This window comes from Ursus americanus, chromosome 3, assembly GCF_024610735.1.
Source record: "Ursus americanus isolate L20-20 chromosome 3, mUrsAme1.1.p, whole genome shotgun sequence".
In the NCBI taxonomy this organism is placed as follows: Eukaryota; Metazoa; Chordata; class Mammalia; order Carnivora; family Ursidae; genus Ursus; species Ursus americanus.
In genome coordinates, this window is record NC_142129.1 from 17,520,596 (window position 1) to 17,536,037 (window position 15,442).

At 35.2% G+C, this 15,442-nt stretch overlaps 1 protein-coding gene across 2 annotated transcripts in view; it reads right to left on the reverse strand.

The window, feature by feature from the left end:
- Nucleotides 1–15,442, reverse strand: part of NUP205 (nucleoporin 205) — a 95,065-nt gene that overhangs the window by 46,680 nt on the left and 32,943 nt on the right. For both annotated transcript variants that reach the window (XM_045792582.2, XM_045792583.2), the window contains exons 8-15: nt 12,936–13,111; nt 9,904–10,020; nt 9,583–9,720; nt 7,761–7,911; nt 6,516–6,721; nt 4,283–4,465; nt 2,864–2,914; nt 2,060–2,269 (exon numbers count right to left, since the gene is read on the reverse strand). In XM_045792582.2, coding sequence (XP_045648538.1) covers nt 2,060–2,269; nt 2,864–2,914; nt 4,283–4,465; nt 6,516–6,721; nt 7,761–7,911; nt 9,583–9,720; nt 9,904–10,020; nt 12,936–13,111 — 1,232 coding nt within the window. The remainder of the gene's footprint in view (nt 1–2,059; nt 2,270–2,863; nt 2,915–4,282; nt 4,466–6,515; nt 6,722–7,760; nt 7,912–9,582; nt 9,721–9,903; nt 10,021–12,935; nt 13,112–15,442) is intronic.

The following is a 15,442-nucleotide window of genomic DNA, read 5'->3' on the forward strand; positions in this document are numbered from 1 at the left end:
CACGTTTGTTAAAAAATGTTTTTAAAAGCTATGTAACAAAGAAAAACATTTATGCCAAAGGAAAAATAATACACAACAGTATAGACAGTAAAATTAAAACTTTATTTTTAAAGAAATCCATTATATAGAATTTATGAAGGCTGAGTTTAGTAACTGTACTTAGGGTTTTTATTTTTAATTATTATTTTAAAATCATTTCCACTGCATATAATTTTATCAAGACTGAGTTTGGGAACTGGGACTATACAGTGACTTCTTAAAACTATTATTTAAAAATTATCCACTTGTCTCTATTTTCCAAAAATTTCAAGATCATTTATTTAAATAGAAAAGGCTTGTCACCACATAATAATGGATTTTAGGATTGATAAATATATACGCTGGCTCTAACAGTCTGTTTTTTATCTCAATCTAAAGCATTGTTTTTGTGAGAAGCTAGTGCTTTAAAATATAATAACAGAAGTTAAACCTGAAGAAGACTTTCAAGTGCAGAAAATTCATGAAGTTGAGGGAAAAGAGTCTGAGGGTAAAGTATGCTGGGGTGGAACTGCAATCAATGGTAGCTAGGGAAAACAGAAGCACTGCAAGCGTGCACATTCGTGAATGAAAAACAATGACCTGGAAAGAACATGGCTGACTGAAGCGGTGAACACTTAGGTCATAAGGCCCTTTTTAAGAAAAGGCAAACAAGCTATCTAAGACAAGTGCAATAACGTATCAGAACATCTTGTTGAAGAGATCGCCATTCTTAGCGTGCATTATTTGGTCACCGAGGTAAATTTAGGACTAAAATGTACACCCCTCTTAGTATTTATTTTTACTATGTGAGAAGCAAAAATAATAAAACTGACAAAAAATGAATTTCAGTTACTTGGGACTAAATATTAGAAACAAACAGTTCAATGAAAGGGGAATGAATATAGGAACCATGCTAAAAACAAGTAAGGATCATGCAGTCATTAAAGAGACTGTTCTCAAAGAATCTTTGATGGCATGAAGAAGTGCTCATGATACCACATTTAGTGACCAAAAAGAAATGCAAACTAAACAATTATCTCAATCAAAATTTATATGTATAGGAAAAAGACTAAGTTATCCTTCCTTCGGCAACAGGATTATGGATAATATCATTACTTCTGGTATTTTTCTATACTATCCTAATTGTCCCGAATTAGCACAAAAATTATTTTTATAATCACTAATACAATAAACCCAACAGGTTCAAAAACAGCAAATTATAAAAATAAAGCAGACACGTCCCTACAAGATACATCCAAGCGTATTCTGTGAGGCAATAAACAGTATTATAGACTAAGTGAATTACGTCAGAACCTGGAAGGGTCTCTTACATAGCTTAGAGGGTATGAGCTTGAATCTGGAATCAGAGTCCTAGGTTCAAATCCTGGTCCTGGACCTTAGGCAAGTTTCTTAACCTTGCTAAGCCTCCATCTGTAAAATGGGAATATTAATAGTACCTGCCTCACGGTAATATTGGAATTACATAAGATAATATACATGATAAGTTCAGTTGTGAGTGTGTTGCAACCAGAGCAAATACATATGTAACTGTCAATGCTCCCTCAGCCTCCATCTGTGGCAAACATACCTGATGGGTCATAACACGCTTTCCCACTAAGCCAAGACTCCACAACCCAAAAGTGCTACTAAATCAATAGAAACTGGTGTGCAAGCTTAAATTTATTTCAATCCCTAAACAAAATCATCCCAAAAAAGGACAATGTGTTTCCAACTGACAAAGGTATGACATTTTTGGTTCAATTTTGGTCCAAATTTGTTCAATGAAGGATCTGAATGACTATGAATTCATATTAATTAAACTACTGATCATTAAAAAGTCAGTGCTTTGGTTTTAATGCCCAGATTTGGTGGGTTTTTTTTTTTAATGGATTTAAACTAATCAGGTCATGGACATCTCAATATTAAGACTATGAATTTTACTGATTGGCAAAAGCTAAAATGAATTTATAGCCTTTTATACCTTTGAGAACAAAGCAGCAATAAATGAATAAGGGCAAAAAACATTTTCTTTGAACATTACCTTTTCAGCTGCTCTCCGGTAAGCTCTTGTGCGGAATCGGAGAAACACAGAATCTCTAAGGAACTGCAAATAAGGGTCAAAGCCAGGGGGCCGCAGGCCAGCACCCAAATTAGAAGGAAATGAGCTCTCCACCAAGGTACTAATAAGCTGGCAAAAAGCCCGAGTCAACGGGTATTCTTCACACCGGGATTCTATTTCATTTAGTTCAACCTACGAAAGAAAAATAAAGACATTTAGTAATATAAAACAATCAACTATAAAATACAAAATATTTTGCAGACATTGACTCATTGAGCTTATCATCATCATACCGAAAGAAACCTAACATATATCACCATTTTTCATTTGAGGAAAGACACAAAAGTAGTATATAAATCTAGATCAATCAGATGGAAGATTTTAAAATTCCCACATATTGTTCCCAACTGTGAATTAAAAATAGAAACCTTACATGTTTCTTTATGAAAAAGAGAGGGGGAGTGTAGAGAGACAAGAAAAGAAACTAAAACAAGTAAATTCTCGCTTCAGGTTGACCCAAGTAACCTAATTAAATTGAATTTAAAGCAAACTTTCAGCCTGGATGGCTGCCATGTAACATCCTTTTCCAACTTTGAAATCTAAAGTATTTTGATTCGTCTCATGAAAAATTTCATCTCCATTTCAACACTGACCAGACAACACTTCAAATGAAAATATATTAAATTTGAAAATTATAGGACTGTAACAGGATAAGAACAATTTCTGTTAATTTTCATCATGTGAATATATGAATAGAGAGCATTTAAACTAAAAGGAAAACTTTACCTCGATACCGATAGCTTGCCTCTGGCTTGGAACCCTTACGGTCTGTAGTATCTTAAAATAATAAGAAATAGATGTTAGGAACATTCCCCACACCTCAATGAAAAGTGGCCCTGCAATACAACAGTCCTATGACGCTAATCGGAAAGCACAACTCAGAAGTCTCTGACAGGACTTTCATCAGCAACTGTGTGGGGTTCAGGTAGAACCTCCGATTATCTGTGCTTCAGAAAACTGGTAGTTTCTGAGTGCACACAGGAAGTACATTCAGCAAATTTCCTCGGAGATATTCTAGGAATGAATCTTAAGAGGATTTATGGGACGAAATCTCACCAATGTTCAAGACCAGCCCTACAATTAGCACCAGAAAACTAATAATTAAATTTGTTAAAACAGGTTTGAATAGGTTTCTTGTGTGGGCAAAAGTTCTGAGTTAAGATGTTCTGACCTGACCTTGCTGGGGACATAAGCAGTAGACGGTATAATTAATTACACTTAATGTTACGTTATCTACCACTCTTACAAGCTGAAAATATACTATCAGGTAGGATCCTTTAAAAACAAGTCTTGCTCTAAGGATATCTGAAATGTCTAAACCCAATCATATTTCATTTTCGGTATTTAAAGGAGCACTAAGCATGTAGAATACGAGGTAGTGATATACTCATGAATGAAAAAAATGAAGTATTAATACTAAACCCAAAGTGATTTAGCCTCTCAGCACACACCAACTCCCTTCATTTTGCTCTTATCAAGTATCATTACATCTTCAGGACACACATGTTAGGAAACAACTAGAATATTTTACTGCTTCAAATGGTTAGAATCACAGGCTCATATTATGTTTTGTTGTTTTTTAGACAAACACATGTTCCACCTAACCATTTTCCTAGAGATATTGCTATAAAGTACATCCTTATTCTCCTTTTTAATCTTAGTATATATACTGAATAACTACACCTTCACAGAAAAATTCCAAAAGGCCTTACATCTAAAGAAATAAAAGTTAACAGAGATACTTCATTCTTCTGGTATGGAACAGGAGGACATAGAAGGAAGCAACAGAAAAGAAAAACAGAGATTCCCCACATTTATGAGTACAAATAATGTCTGAAGGCTTTTATCAGCCTGGTCTTAAATACAGAGTTGAGGGATTCTGTCCATTTAATAATATCTCACAGACACTGAAAAACAAAGTCTTAAGAGAAGAACCCATCTCCAGTGTCCTAGTGAAGCTGTCAACTGATCTAAGAGAAAAACCTAAGCCTATTAGTTTCTGATGCTATGCTCGGTACTAAAACTTAATTGTCTAACTGGGAAGTTCATGTTATACTGTAAGTTGCAAACAGGATGCCCTTGCTTCTACCATATTATCAAGCCTCACTTTGCAAACTATGATGAGTAAGCGAGTTGTGATACTACCTGAGTGTATTCCAACGACTGCCAGAGGGAAGCGGCAATTTCAGGGGATTTTCCAAAAGCTGCAAGGGTCTTCAGCAGCTCTGCTTTGAGAACAGGGGGAATACTGCATTGCAGGAGTCCCAGAATCACCACAACCGGGGTCCACTGAGGATGTTCACAGAGTGCCAGACGAGCATTTTCACTCTGGGAATCAAACACAAAAGAACGAGAGAGACTTTCTCATCTTTAAAAGCTAAGAAAAATGGCCAGCAATCATCTAAATTGCTAGCACTTATACGGAGTATTCATAGGCTTAATACATACTAAAACAAAGATAAGCCTTTGGCTTATGCTTGAGGTGTACCAGTGGATCAAATCAGATTACAGCTCAGTCAATGTAAAGACTGGAGGAGAAACAGCCTTTTAGAATTACTTTTATAGCTCTAAGTATGCAAAATAATCCATATGAGATAAAGGGTCTGCCAGGGTCACAAATCTTACCTAAGTACTTTCAATCCTTTCTGAAACAATGTAGAATGTTTTCTACTATAATATATGAATGAATACCTTTTAGTTTTTTGAGAAAAAAATGAAGATATATATGGTATCAAATGCGACTTTTTTTTTTTTAAGTAGGCTCCATACCCTGTGTAAAGCCCAACACAGGCCCTGAACTCATGACCCTGAGATCAAGACCTGAGCTGAGATCAAGAGTTGGACGCTTAGCTGACTGAGCCACCCAGGCATGCCAATACCATTTCAATTCAACAAGAAATAACTATTAACTTTATAAGGATTTTTTGTTTTATTTTGTTTTTTTAAGATTTTACTTATTTATTTGACACATAGAGAGAGCACAAGTAGGGGGAGCAGCAGGCAGAGGAAGAAGCAGGCTCCCCGCTGGGCAGGGAGCCCGATGTGGAACTCAGTCCCAGGACCATGGGATCATGACCTGAGCCGAAGGCAGATGCTTAACAACTGAGCCACCCAGGTGATCCCTAACTTTATGTTTTAATGTTTAATTATGTTAAGCATTCCTGGAAGACCCAAAACGTTAGAAGACACTATTCCTGTCCTCAAGACAGAATGTCTCACTAAGCAATTTTGCTCTAGGAGATAACAGAACAATTCGTGGGTTTCTTAGTAAAGAAATTATGTAATGAAACTCATGTTTCTTATAAAGACTAATTTAATAGTGGTGGGTAAGATGGTTTTGTATAAGGAGAGAATAAAAGAGTAATTCAGTAAATAACTTTTCTTGGGGTTTTTTCTTTTTTTTTTTAGTAAATAACTTTTTTTTTAGTTAAAAATATTCTTTGCTAAGTGAAATAAGTCAAGCAGAGAAAGACAATTTTCATATGGTTTCTCTCATCTATGGAACATAAGAACTAGGAAGATCGGTAGGAGAAGAAAGGGATAAAGAAAGCAGGGGTAATCAGAAGGGGGAATGAAGCATGAGAGACTACGGGCTCTGAGAAACAAACTGAGGGCTTCAGAGGGGTGGGGGGTGGGGGAATGGGATAGGCTGGTGATGGGTGGTGGGGAGGGCACGTATTGCATGGTGCACTGGGTGTTATACGCAACTAATGAACCATCGAACTTTACATCAAAAACCAGGGATGTACTGTATGGTGACTAACATAATATAATAAAAAAACATTAAAAAAAAAAAGAAAAAAATTAAAAAAAAATATTCTTGGGGTTCCTGGGTGGCTCAGTCAGTTAACCATCCAATTCTTAATTTCAGCTCAGGTCATGGTCTCAGAGTCAAGAGACTGAGCCCGGCTTCGGGCTCCGTGCTTAGCATGGAGCCTGCTTGAGATTCTCTCCCTTGGCCCCTCTCTGTCCCCTGCTCACACGTGCTCTCTAATAAAAAAATTAATTAAAAAATAAACTTAAAGAATAATAAATAAAAAATAGATTCTTTATGTATACATCACACCAAAAAACACATATCCACACCTTTGCTAGGAAACCTTCTAGAAGGATGTGCATCCACAACTGATTCTTATTTGCCCTTCTATTTTCTTTCAGTGCTATTATTTTCCCACTAGCTGACAGGAGTAAGCCGCACTACAATTACTATACCCTCTGAAGGTAAAGAAACACAGAGCTTAAAAACAGAATTCTATATATGCAAAATTCATCACTTATAAACTTCAGGCATTTCATGAAAATTTGGGAGTTCTTTAAAATGCCCCTGTGCTAGAAAACAAGTGAAATTACACTCTCACATGCTGTGGATGATAATTACCCAGGTAATGATGGTGGAGGTGAGCTGTAAAAAAGCAATCAATCCATCCTGCTCCTTCTGGGTGATGCCACGTGAAGGAAGGTGACGGTACTGGACACTATCTGCGCTGGGAAGATCCTTCCGGAGGTGCTCGTGGTAAAGCATTAAGGAGTGAAAGAAATGTTCCCAGGAAACAGGACTGCCACCTGTTCCCTGAATATTTTCAACTATAAAGAAAAGACAGCAGAAAATTTTACTTCAAAAATGTCTAAGCATCTGCTTGGAAATAGAGGGAGAAAATAAATTTAAAGCAATAAACTTTGCCTTTGTCCTAGATAAGTGGAGTGTGTTGTCTTGTCTAGATTAAGGAGTGTGTTGAAAGGGGTAGAATTCCTCTGTAAACTAAAACTCTGGATTAATTTTTCCTCAGGACTAAGAATAGGCGGTGCCATATAAGTGCAAAGGTAAGTTACTATGGATGTCAGTTATTTACTTTATATTCGTTAAGAGTTCTCTGTGTGGTGCTGTAATTACGTAGGGCTACTTCTCCATCAGATAATTCTAAATGTGAGCTTAAATTCCCAAAGAGAGAGGTAAGCGCAGTCTAGATTTGTAAATTACGCTACTCCGTTATATACCAAGCACTGGGTAAGACAAGTAGGCCTTGACAGAGGAGCCAGAACAGTGGCCTTGGAGCTGGGCAGACCTCAGTTCCAATCCTGCTCCTCCTTGTGACCTTGCATAAATTACTTCTCTAAACCTCAGTTTCATCACATGTAAAAATGAAAGTAATAATATCTACCTAACAAAACAGACGCTTAATAACTATTTCTTTCTCTTCTCTTTTGCAATTTAACCAGACTCAAGTCTGAAAATTAAATGAGGAAATTGGGAGGGTTGACAGAGAAACTGTAAGAACAGAAATTTAGAAAACGAGTACTTATGAACATGAATTTAAAAAATCAAACTCATGTGGCAAGGGTATATATTCTATTTTGAGTACCTGATGCATTCTTCAAAGTTTTTATGTATCAGTTCTGATTTCTTAAACTGAATTTTATTTTATAAAGCAAACAGTAAAACTGCCCAACCTGTGAGACCATCACTAACGCGTACAGCTACCAACGTGCTTCTTTCCCATTATTATAAAAATAATTTATACACCTAGTAGAACCTAGTACAAATAACCAGTATTCTTTAATAGGCAGGGGACAGCGAACTCAAGAATGTCACAACAAACTTAGACAACATCCAGATTTTTCTTACCATGACTACTACCATTGACTTTAAGCAGGCTGAAACAGTAGTGGGCACACTGGGGCCCATTGGCCAATCCCTGGAGCATTTTCAAATAAGGAATGTAAATCGTTGGAGGCAATAGGTCACCCATTTGCCTAACAAACTTTGACAAGACAACCTGAAATAGGGAAAAATCAATAGTTCACATAAAGCTTATCTTAACTTTAAGGTAGCATGGACTAATAAAGACTACAAATGAACTAAAACGAATTAAGTGCTCTGATTTAATAACCTGGAATTCTACTTATGAAAAATTGTTTTTTCAAGATCATTAGCAATTTAATGCAATTATAGAATATTTTTGTGAACATAAAGTACAATTTTTTAAAAAACATCTCAATGTCACAGAACATAAGACTACTCATATTTTAAATCTGTAAAGCAATGGAAGAGATTTATTCCTCTAAAATTAACCAGCAAATTCAGATACACTTGGAACCCAGGGTTCATGAATCCCAGTCAAATTTAGTATGAAGACCTAGGAACCTGAAAGAATTCTGGATGCTAACCTAAATGTACTGTTTTGTGTTTGGCCAATACCACATTCCTACATTCCTGTTCTACAAATCCACTTCTTAGTTTTTCCTTTTATCTTGCTTATTCCTTAAATCTAATAACAAACAAAAATACCCTTCAGACACTGAGGCTCATTGGTTGGAATTTAGAATTGAAAATGTTACAGATCTCTGGAAATCATTGTTAAATCTGTTAGGGATAAATGATTTTCTAATTATGTAGAAAAATATTCTTATTTTTAAGAGCTACGTATTTATTAACCTACTAAAAGGGGAACTGTCATGCTATCTATAACTTACTTTAATGTACTCCAACAAAATCAAAGTAGTAAAAATAGCAGTAGTAGATGAGCAAACAAGGCAAAATGTTAACAGCTATTAAATTAAGATGTTGGGTGTTCATCATAATTATTCTCTCTTCTATATGTGAAATATTTCATAATATAAAGATTTTTTTAATCTTCAAAAAATTTTAATAAACCCTTCTCCAAAACATTTTTGTAAATGGGGAGAAAAACAATAAATGTAAGAAATGCAGTAAAAAGAAAAGGCATCTGATCTCAGACTCTAGCATAACTGAAAATTATTCGACATGAAAGCTTCTAGAACAGCAAATCCCCAAAAGATGAAGATAGATACTGCGATCCATCTTATTTGCCACTGCGTATCCTACTTAATATAGGACAGAAAATGGACTTTTTCCTACATCATCTACTGACTCATAGGCATTTTGTCATCAATTCTAACTTCTAAACCTTTCCTTCTAGTACTTAGACCTCTCCTATCTTCCCCAACTTGTTAAGAATGGTGTATACTGGGGGTGCCTGGCTGGCTTAGTCTGTGGAGCATGCGACTCTTGATCTCATGGTTGTGAGTTCGAGCCCCATGCTGGGTGTAGAGTTTACTTAAAAATAAAATTAAAAAAAAAAAGAGAAAAGAATGATGTATATTGGTTACTGTCATGCCTGTTGAGGACAGACTAATACCAATAAAATTCAAGTAAGTGACACATAGAAAGACTAGACAACTTTCTGTCTACAATTTGACACATACCTAGTACGTTACAAAAGGCTAACCACATAAACTCCAAAAGGATCAGAACTTAAATTTAAGAGTTTCATATTTCCTTAAGAAAAGAAAACAGTGTAAATTTCTAAGTTACACAAGTGGTTATTTGTGTTAAGGGCAATAACTTCAGGAAATGACATTTTTTCATGGTTCAAGACTCCCAATTATCACACCAAGGTAGAAAAGTAGAAAAACTAAGGGCTCACCTGGCGTTGAGGGGGTCGCTGATGAGCCACCCCAAGGTAAGAACCCATGATAGTGGAAGTCTGAAGAGGCTCTGAGGGACACCAATATTCGAGAGCAAGCTCCAAATTAAAAGGGTTCTTTTTATATAGCTCGCCAATCTGCAAAGTGTAAGCAAAGACTGGGTGAAAATGCCTGTAACTCAACAATTACTTCTAAATGAAAATTTACAGTTTTATGGAATTTACTTGTATATTTAAGATCTTAAACTGAAACTTTTCACAGTTAGGAAATAAATAATGGAAGGACAGAGAGATGACCATCCATCCCGTGTAATGGCTTACCAAGAGCATTAAGTGTTCCAGATCTCTTCTAAGTGAAATGGGAGGTTCATTACCCATCTGCATACTCATATGAATGATTCGAGCATCTTCATCTGCCCGATTCCTCAACTGTTTCACCTATTAATATAATATGGGAATTTAGTATATAGGTTAATAATACTGAAATCAGGCTACTGTCTAAAAGTGATTACATAATAGAAAAACTGTTTAAATATCTATTTCACTTTAATGACATGAAGAAATATACTAGGAATTTTGTAATACCACTATCCATAATTTATAATATCTTAAAACAGCAATGCATTTTCCACTACAGAGAAGTTGAGTTTTAACTACAGTGTTTCTCAAAAGGAACATTACTGACATTTTGGGCAGGACATTTCTTCACTGGACTAGATCATCCTGAACACTGCAGGACAGTTTAGCATCTCTAGACTACCCACTAGCTACCAATAACTCCATCAAAGATATTGTAACAAGGAAAAGTGGTGCCACTAATTTCCCAAACACTCTCTGAAGGATGTTATTGCACTGGCGAGAACCACTACCTTATTACATCTGTGTGAACTAAATCCCAACTGATAGAAGAAACTACTATCTTTTAAAAACAAAACAAAACAAAAACTAGACAAACCCACAATTAAAGATTTCAATACTTCTCTCTCAATACTTAATAGAGTAAGTACACAAAATCTGGTAAGGACATGGAAGACTTAACACTATCAACCAACTTTACCTAATGGGCATTTACAGAATACTCCACAGAACAGCAGCAGAATATACATGCCTTTCATGTGTGCACAGAATATTTTCCAAGATAGGCCGTATTCTGAATCATAAAACAAACCTCAGCCAATTTAACATAAACTGAAATCCTATAAAGTATGTTCTCTGACCACAACAAAAATAAACTAGAAATAGAGAGATACCTGGAAGCCCCCAAACATTTGGAAACTAAACACTTCTAAATAACCCACTGATCAAAGAAGTCTCAAGGAAAATTACACAACATTAAATTGAACAAAAAAGAAAATACAACATATCAAAATTTATGGGGCACAGCAAAAGCAATAATTAGAGATGAATATGTAATATTAAATATTTCTTATTAGAAAAAAAGAAAGGTTTCAAATCAATAATCTAAGCTTCTACCTTAAGAAACTAAAATGAGAAATACAAATGAAGCCCAAAGCAAAAGGAAGAAAAAAATGTAGAACAGAAATCAGTAACAGCGAAACAAGTATAAGAAAATCAATGAGGCCAAAAGCTGGTTCTTTAGAAGCTCAATAAAATTGATAAATCTCTAGCCAGGTTAACTAAGAAACAAAAAGAGAAGATGCAAAAAAATAAAAAAGAGAGAGAGAAGATACAAGTTATCAAAATTAAGAATGAAAAAGGAAACATCATTATAGATCCTACACACAAACAGTACAATAAAGTAATATTAGGAATAACTTTATGCCCATCAATCTGAATAAAAATGACAAATTCACTGATACACACAAACCAAAGCTCATTCAAGAAGAAGACATAAGCTAAATATTCCTGTATCTACCAAAGAAATTCCAGTGTCCTTGATTATGTGAATTCACTCTTTACGCTATTCAAGCCACTTATGATTCTCTTTCCATAATCAAAGTCCCATCTGGACTACTGATTAAGAAACACTTAAGCCTTAACCTTTCTTCAGCTTCATTTCTACAAAAGTAAAATGAAAGGATTAGCACACTTCTTCCTATTCCAAAATTCTGTGATGGTTATATCTATCAAGTCCTTTGAGGTTACTAAGGGTTCAAGTTACCTGTTAAAGTATTCCTTGACTATTCTAGTACTGAGGGAGCTATTCTTAGCCTAAATAAATCCGTAAGTTTACTGTCTATACCTCTCATTTATTTACTGTTACTACCTAATCTCTCAACTAGATTATAAATCCTTCATTGGTAAGGAATGAGTCTCCTACTTTTTGTCTCCTTCACAACTCCTAGTATAGTACCTAGCACATAGGAGACACTCGACAAACACTAAATTCATTAAATAATGAATAAGCACTTCACTCCTTGATCCTTTGTTGCCACTTGAGATAGTCTTTCCATTTGCCTTAAGTGTTTCAGGAGGTATGGTAGCAGAACTGTACAACAATATTACAAGTATAGGTCCTCTAGGGTATTTTTTAATACACACACATAAAAAGTGAGTTCACAGGGCTTTACCCCCTCATTTATTTCCTGCCCCCATTTTGATGGCTTTCATGGAACAAAACTGCACAGAAAGCATATGCTCTGGAGAAACTGTCTGAAATGGCTCTAAGAATCCCTTTTTGGATCAAAGTTATAGCTTGAACTCTTTATTAGAAAGTAGGCTTTGCATTTGTTTCTTAAATCCATTACGTTACCTATATGCACGCAGAAACCCATTTATACACTATAATTAAGAGTCTACACAATTATCTATAAAACTGGAAATTTTCCACTATGCCTCTTCCAAATCATGCATAAATATATCAATAAGACAATCTAAGCATTGATCCCTGGGGTATCATGGCATTAATAATTTTCTAACCATAGTAATTTAACTACTACTCTCTCCTTATAAACTATTCTCAATGTCAAATATTTTGTTCTTTTAGCTTAGTCTCAATTAACAGGTCTTATTTCATTTTCATGAATTACTAATTCAGAAGCTATAACACAACTATTGTCAAATTACAGTCTACAATAAAAGATTTCATTAGTTTCTAAAACATAAAGTTACTTGATCAGTTTTATTATTTCATAAAATTTTTCTACTACTTTTTACTTATCCTATATATTTTTTTAAATAAATATTTTACTTATTTATTTGACAGAGAGAGAGACAGCCAGCGAAAGAGGGAACACAAGCAGGGGGAGTGGGAGAGGAAGAAGCAGGCCCAGCAGAGGAGCTTGATGTGGGGCTCGATCCCAGGACTCTGGGATCACGCCCTGAGCCGAAGGCAGATGCTTAACGACTGAGCCACCCAGGTGCCCCTACTTATCCTACATTATTATACCTACCTTCATTGGCATAAGTGCAAGGAAATCTGTGATGAGATTATGGATTCTACGGATATAAAATTCCTCCTGATAGAAGTTTTCTGACACCACTACGGATTCAGTGAGGAAGAGGAAAACATTGTCAGCAATCGCAAGTTCTGCCATTGCTTCATCTGCTTCTGTGAATTCAGCCAGAGCTGGAAATATATTTAGAAAAACAGCACATGAAGGGAAAGTTATTAAACTAGATTATAATATCCCAGGATACTCTGTTGATGTTTCAAAATTCAGGTATCATCTCAACCTTCAAGCATGTGCTATGCACAAAATAAGACTGTATTACTGTAACTGACTCATAAACTCAAAAGAGCTACTGAAAAAGTACATTAGAAAACCACCACAGTAACATCGTGAGCAACAAAAAGTTACTTCAGATATACATGATGTAACACTGATATAGTCAGGGCGTTATTATCAAAACATTAACATATAAGAATGATGTTAAGGCTTTAATCTCAATGAAATGAACTAGATTGTTCAGAAAGTCTTCACAGCTAATAAGTGAGACCAAGAACTGAACATGACCACCTAAGTAACTCTTCTAATTTGATAACGAAGTAGCAAAAATTGAAAAACTAAACCTTAACCTAAAGACAAACTGGTCTCCTTGTAACTTTAGCTTTTTATTTGAAAAATTTCAAATAGGTATCTAAAAATAGACCAGTCTAATGAACCACCACAAACCCCATCAGCTAACTTCGATGTTAATACATTTATGGTCAATCATATTTCATCTAGATCTCCACGCATTCCCAAATGAGATTAAAGCAAATGCCAGACAATTTAACATTTCATTTGTATTTCCGTATAAAGAATACTTTAAAACCAAAGAAAAATAAACCATACATACAAATAATATTATACCTCTAAATAGCATTATAACTTAAAAAAACAATTCCTCAATATTAAATATCCACAGGAATCAAATTTACAACTATCCCATAAATGTCGTAAAATATTTTAGTTTGGTTTTTTGCTTTTTGTCTTTTGTGCAATCTGTTTGCTTGAATCAGGATCCAAATAAGACTTACAGATTATGTTTGAGTGATACATCTGCAGACTTCTCCTGTATCTTTTCAATTTTTCGCTTGCCCTTTATTTGCTGCAGAAACTGGACTTTCATCCCATAGAGTTTCCACAATGTGGTTTGATATCCATCCCAGTGGTATAGTTAACATACTCCTCTCGCCTCTAGTTATACTAAAAATTGGTAGTTTGACCTACAGACTTGATCTGACTTACATTCAATTTTTTGGGTAAAAGTATGTCATAGGTACTGTTGTATCCTTCCATCAAGAAATATGTTGCTGCTTGCTTCTTTTAAATTTACATACACAATTGGTAGGTAACTTTGTGGTAATCTGGCTTTAGAAAGAAGTGCTATGTAGTTTATTCTACTTGAGTGTCATACAGACCAAATACAGTGTGTGCTACTCAAAATACATCTTCATTGCCCTGAAAAGGGTCATGAATAGATATAAACTAAGAGTTTCAATCAGAAGAAAACAGTTGGCACGTATTGCATGGTACACTGGGTGTTATACGCAACTAATGAATCATCGAACTTTACATCAAAAAAAAAAATTAAAAAATAAAAAAACAAAAAATTAAAAAAAAAGAGAAGAAAACAGTTGGGTTTTAGGTTTTAGTTTGCATTTTGAAATAAAGCCTGCATATCTACCCATACCGTACAAACTCCTTGAAAACAAAATAGTTTAATTCTTTATGACTAATACTTATTATTAAAATCACTAATTAAATATTAATGACTAATTACAAACCTTCACCTGAATTCAGAAATACATGATGATCAATTCAAAAACTATTTCTTGAAAACTATTTATTTAGGTAATAAAGCAGCATTAATATCTTAATGTAAATTGAGTGTTAATGTCTAAAAGTTTATTGAAATTTTGGAGTTTAAAAAAGTTTCAAACACTACAAAGCAGTGTAGTAAACATGTGTGATAAGTTTTTCAGAAGCCTACGAGAGAGTTAGTAACTAATTTTTCAAAATTCCCATTTTATTAGAACTTGTCTGGGGGCGCCAGGGTGGCTTGGTCAGTTAAGCATCTGCCTTCGGCTCAGGTCATGATCCCGGGGTCCTGGGATCGAGCCCCACATCGGTCTCCATGCTCAGTGGGGAGCCTGCTTCTCCCTCTCCTGCTCCCACTGCCTGTGCTCTCTCTCTCTGTCAAATAAATAAATAAATCTTTAAACAAACAAACAAAAGCTTGTCTGTATTATTTCAAGAAATGACCATTTCTTTCTTTCTTTCTTTTTTTTTTTTTGAGAGAGAGTGTGTGCGTGTGTGCACACAAGTGGGGAAGAGGCAGAGGGAGAGAATCCTCACGCTGACTCCCCACTGAGCGCAGGAGTCCTGAGATCTGACCTGAGCTGAAATCAAGAATTGAATGCTTGAGCAACTGAGCCACCCAGACACCCCAACATATATATTTTTTTTAAATA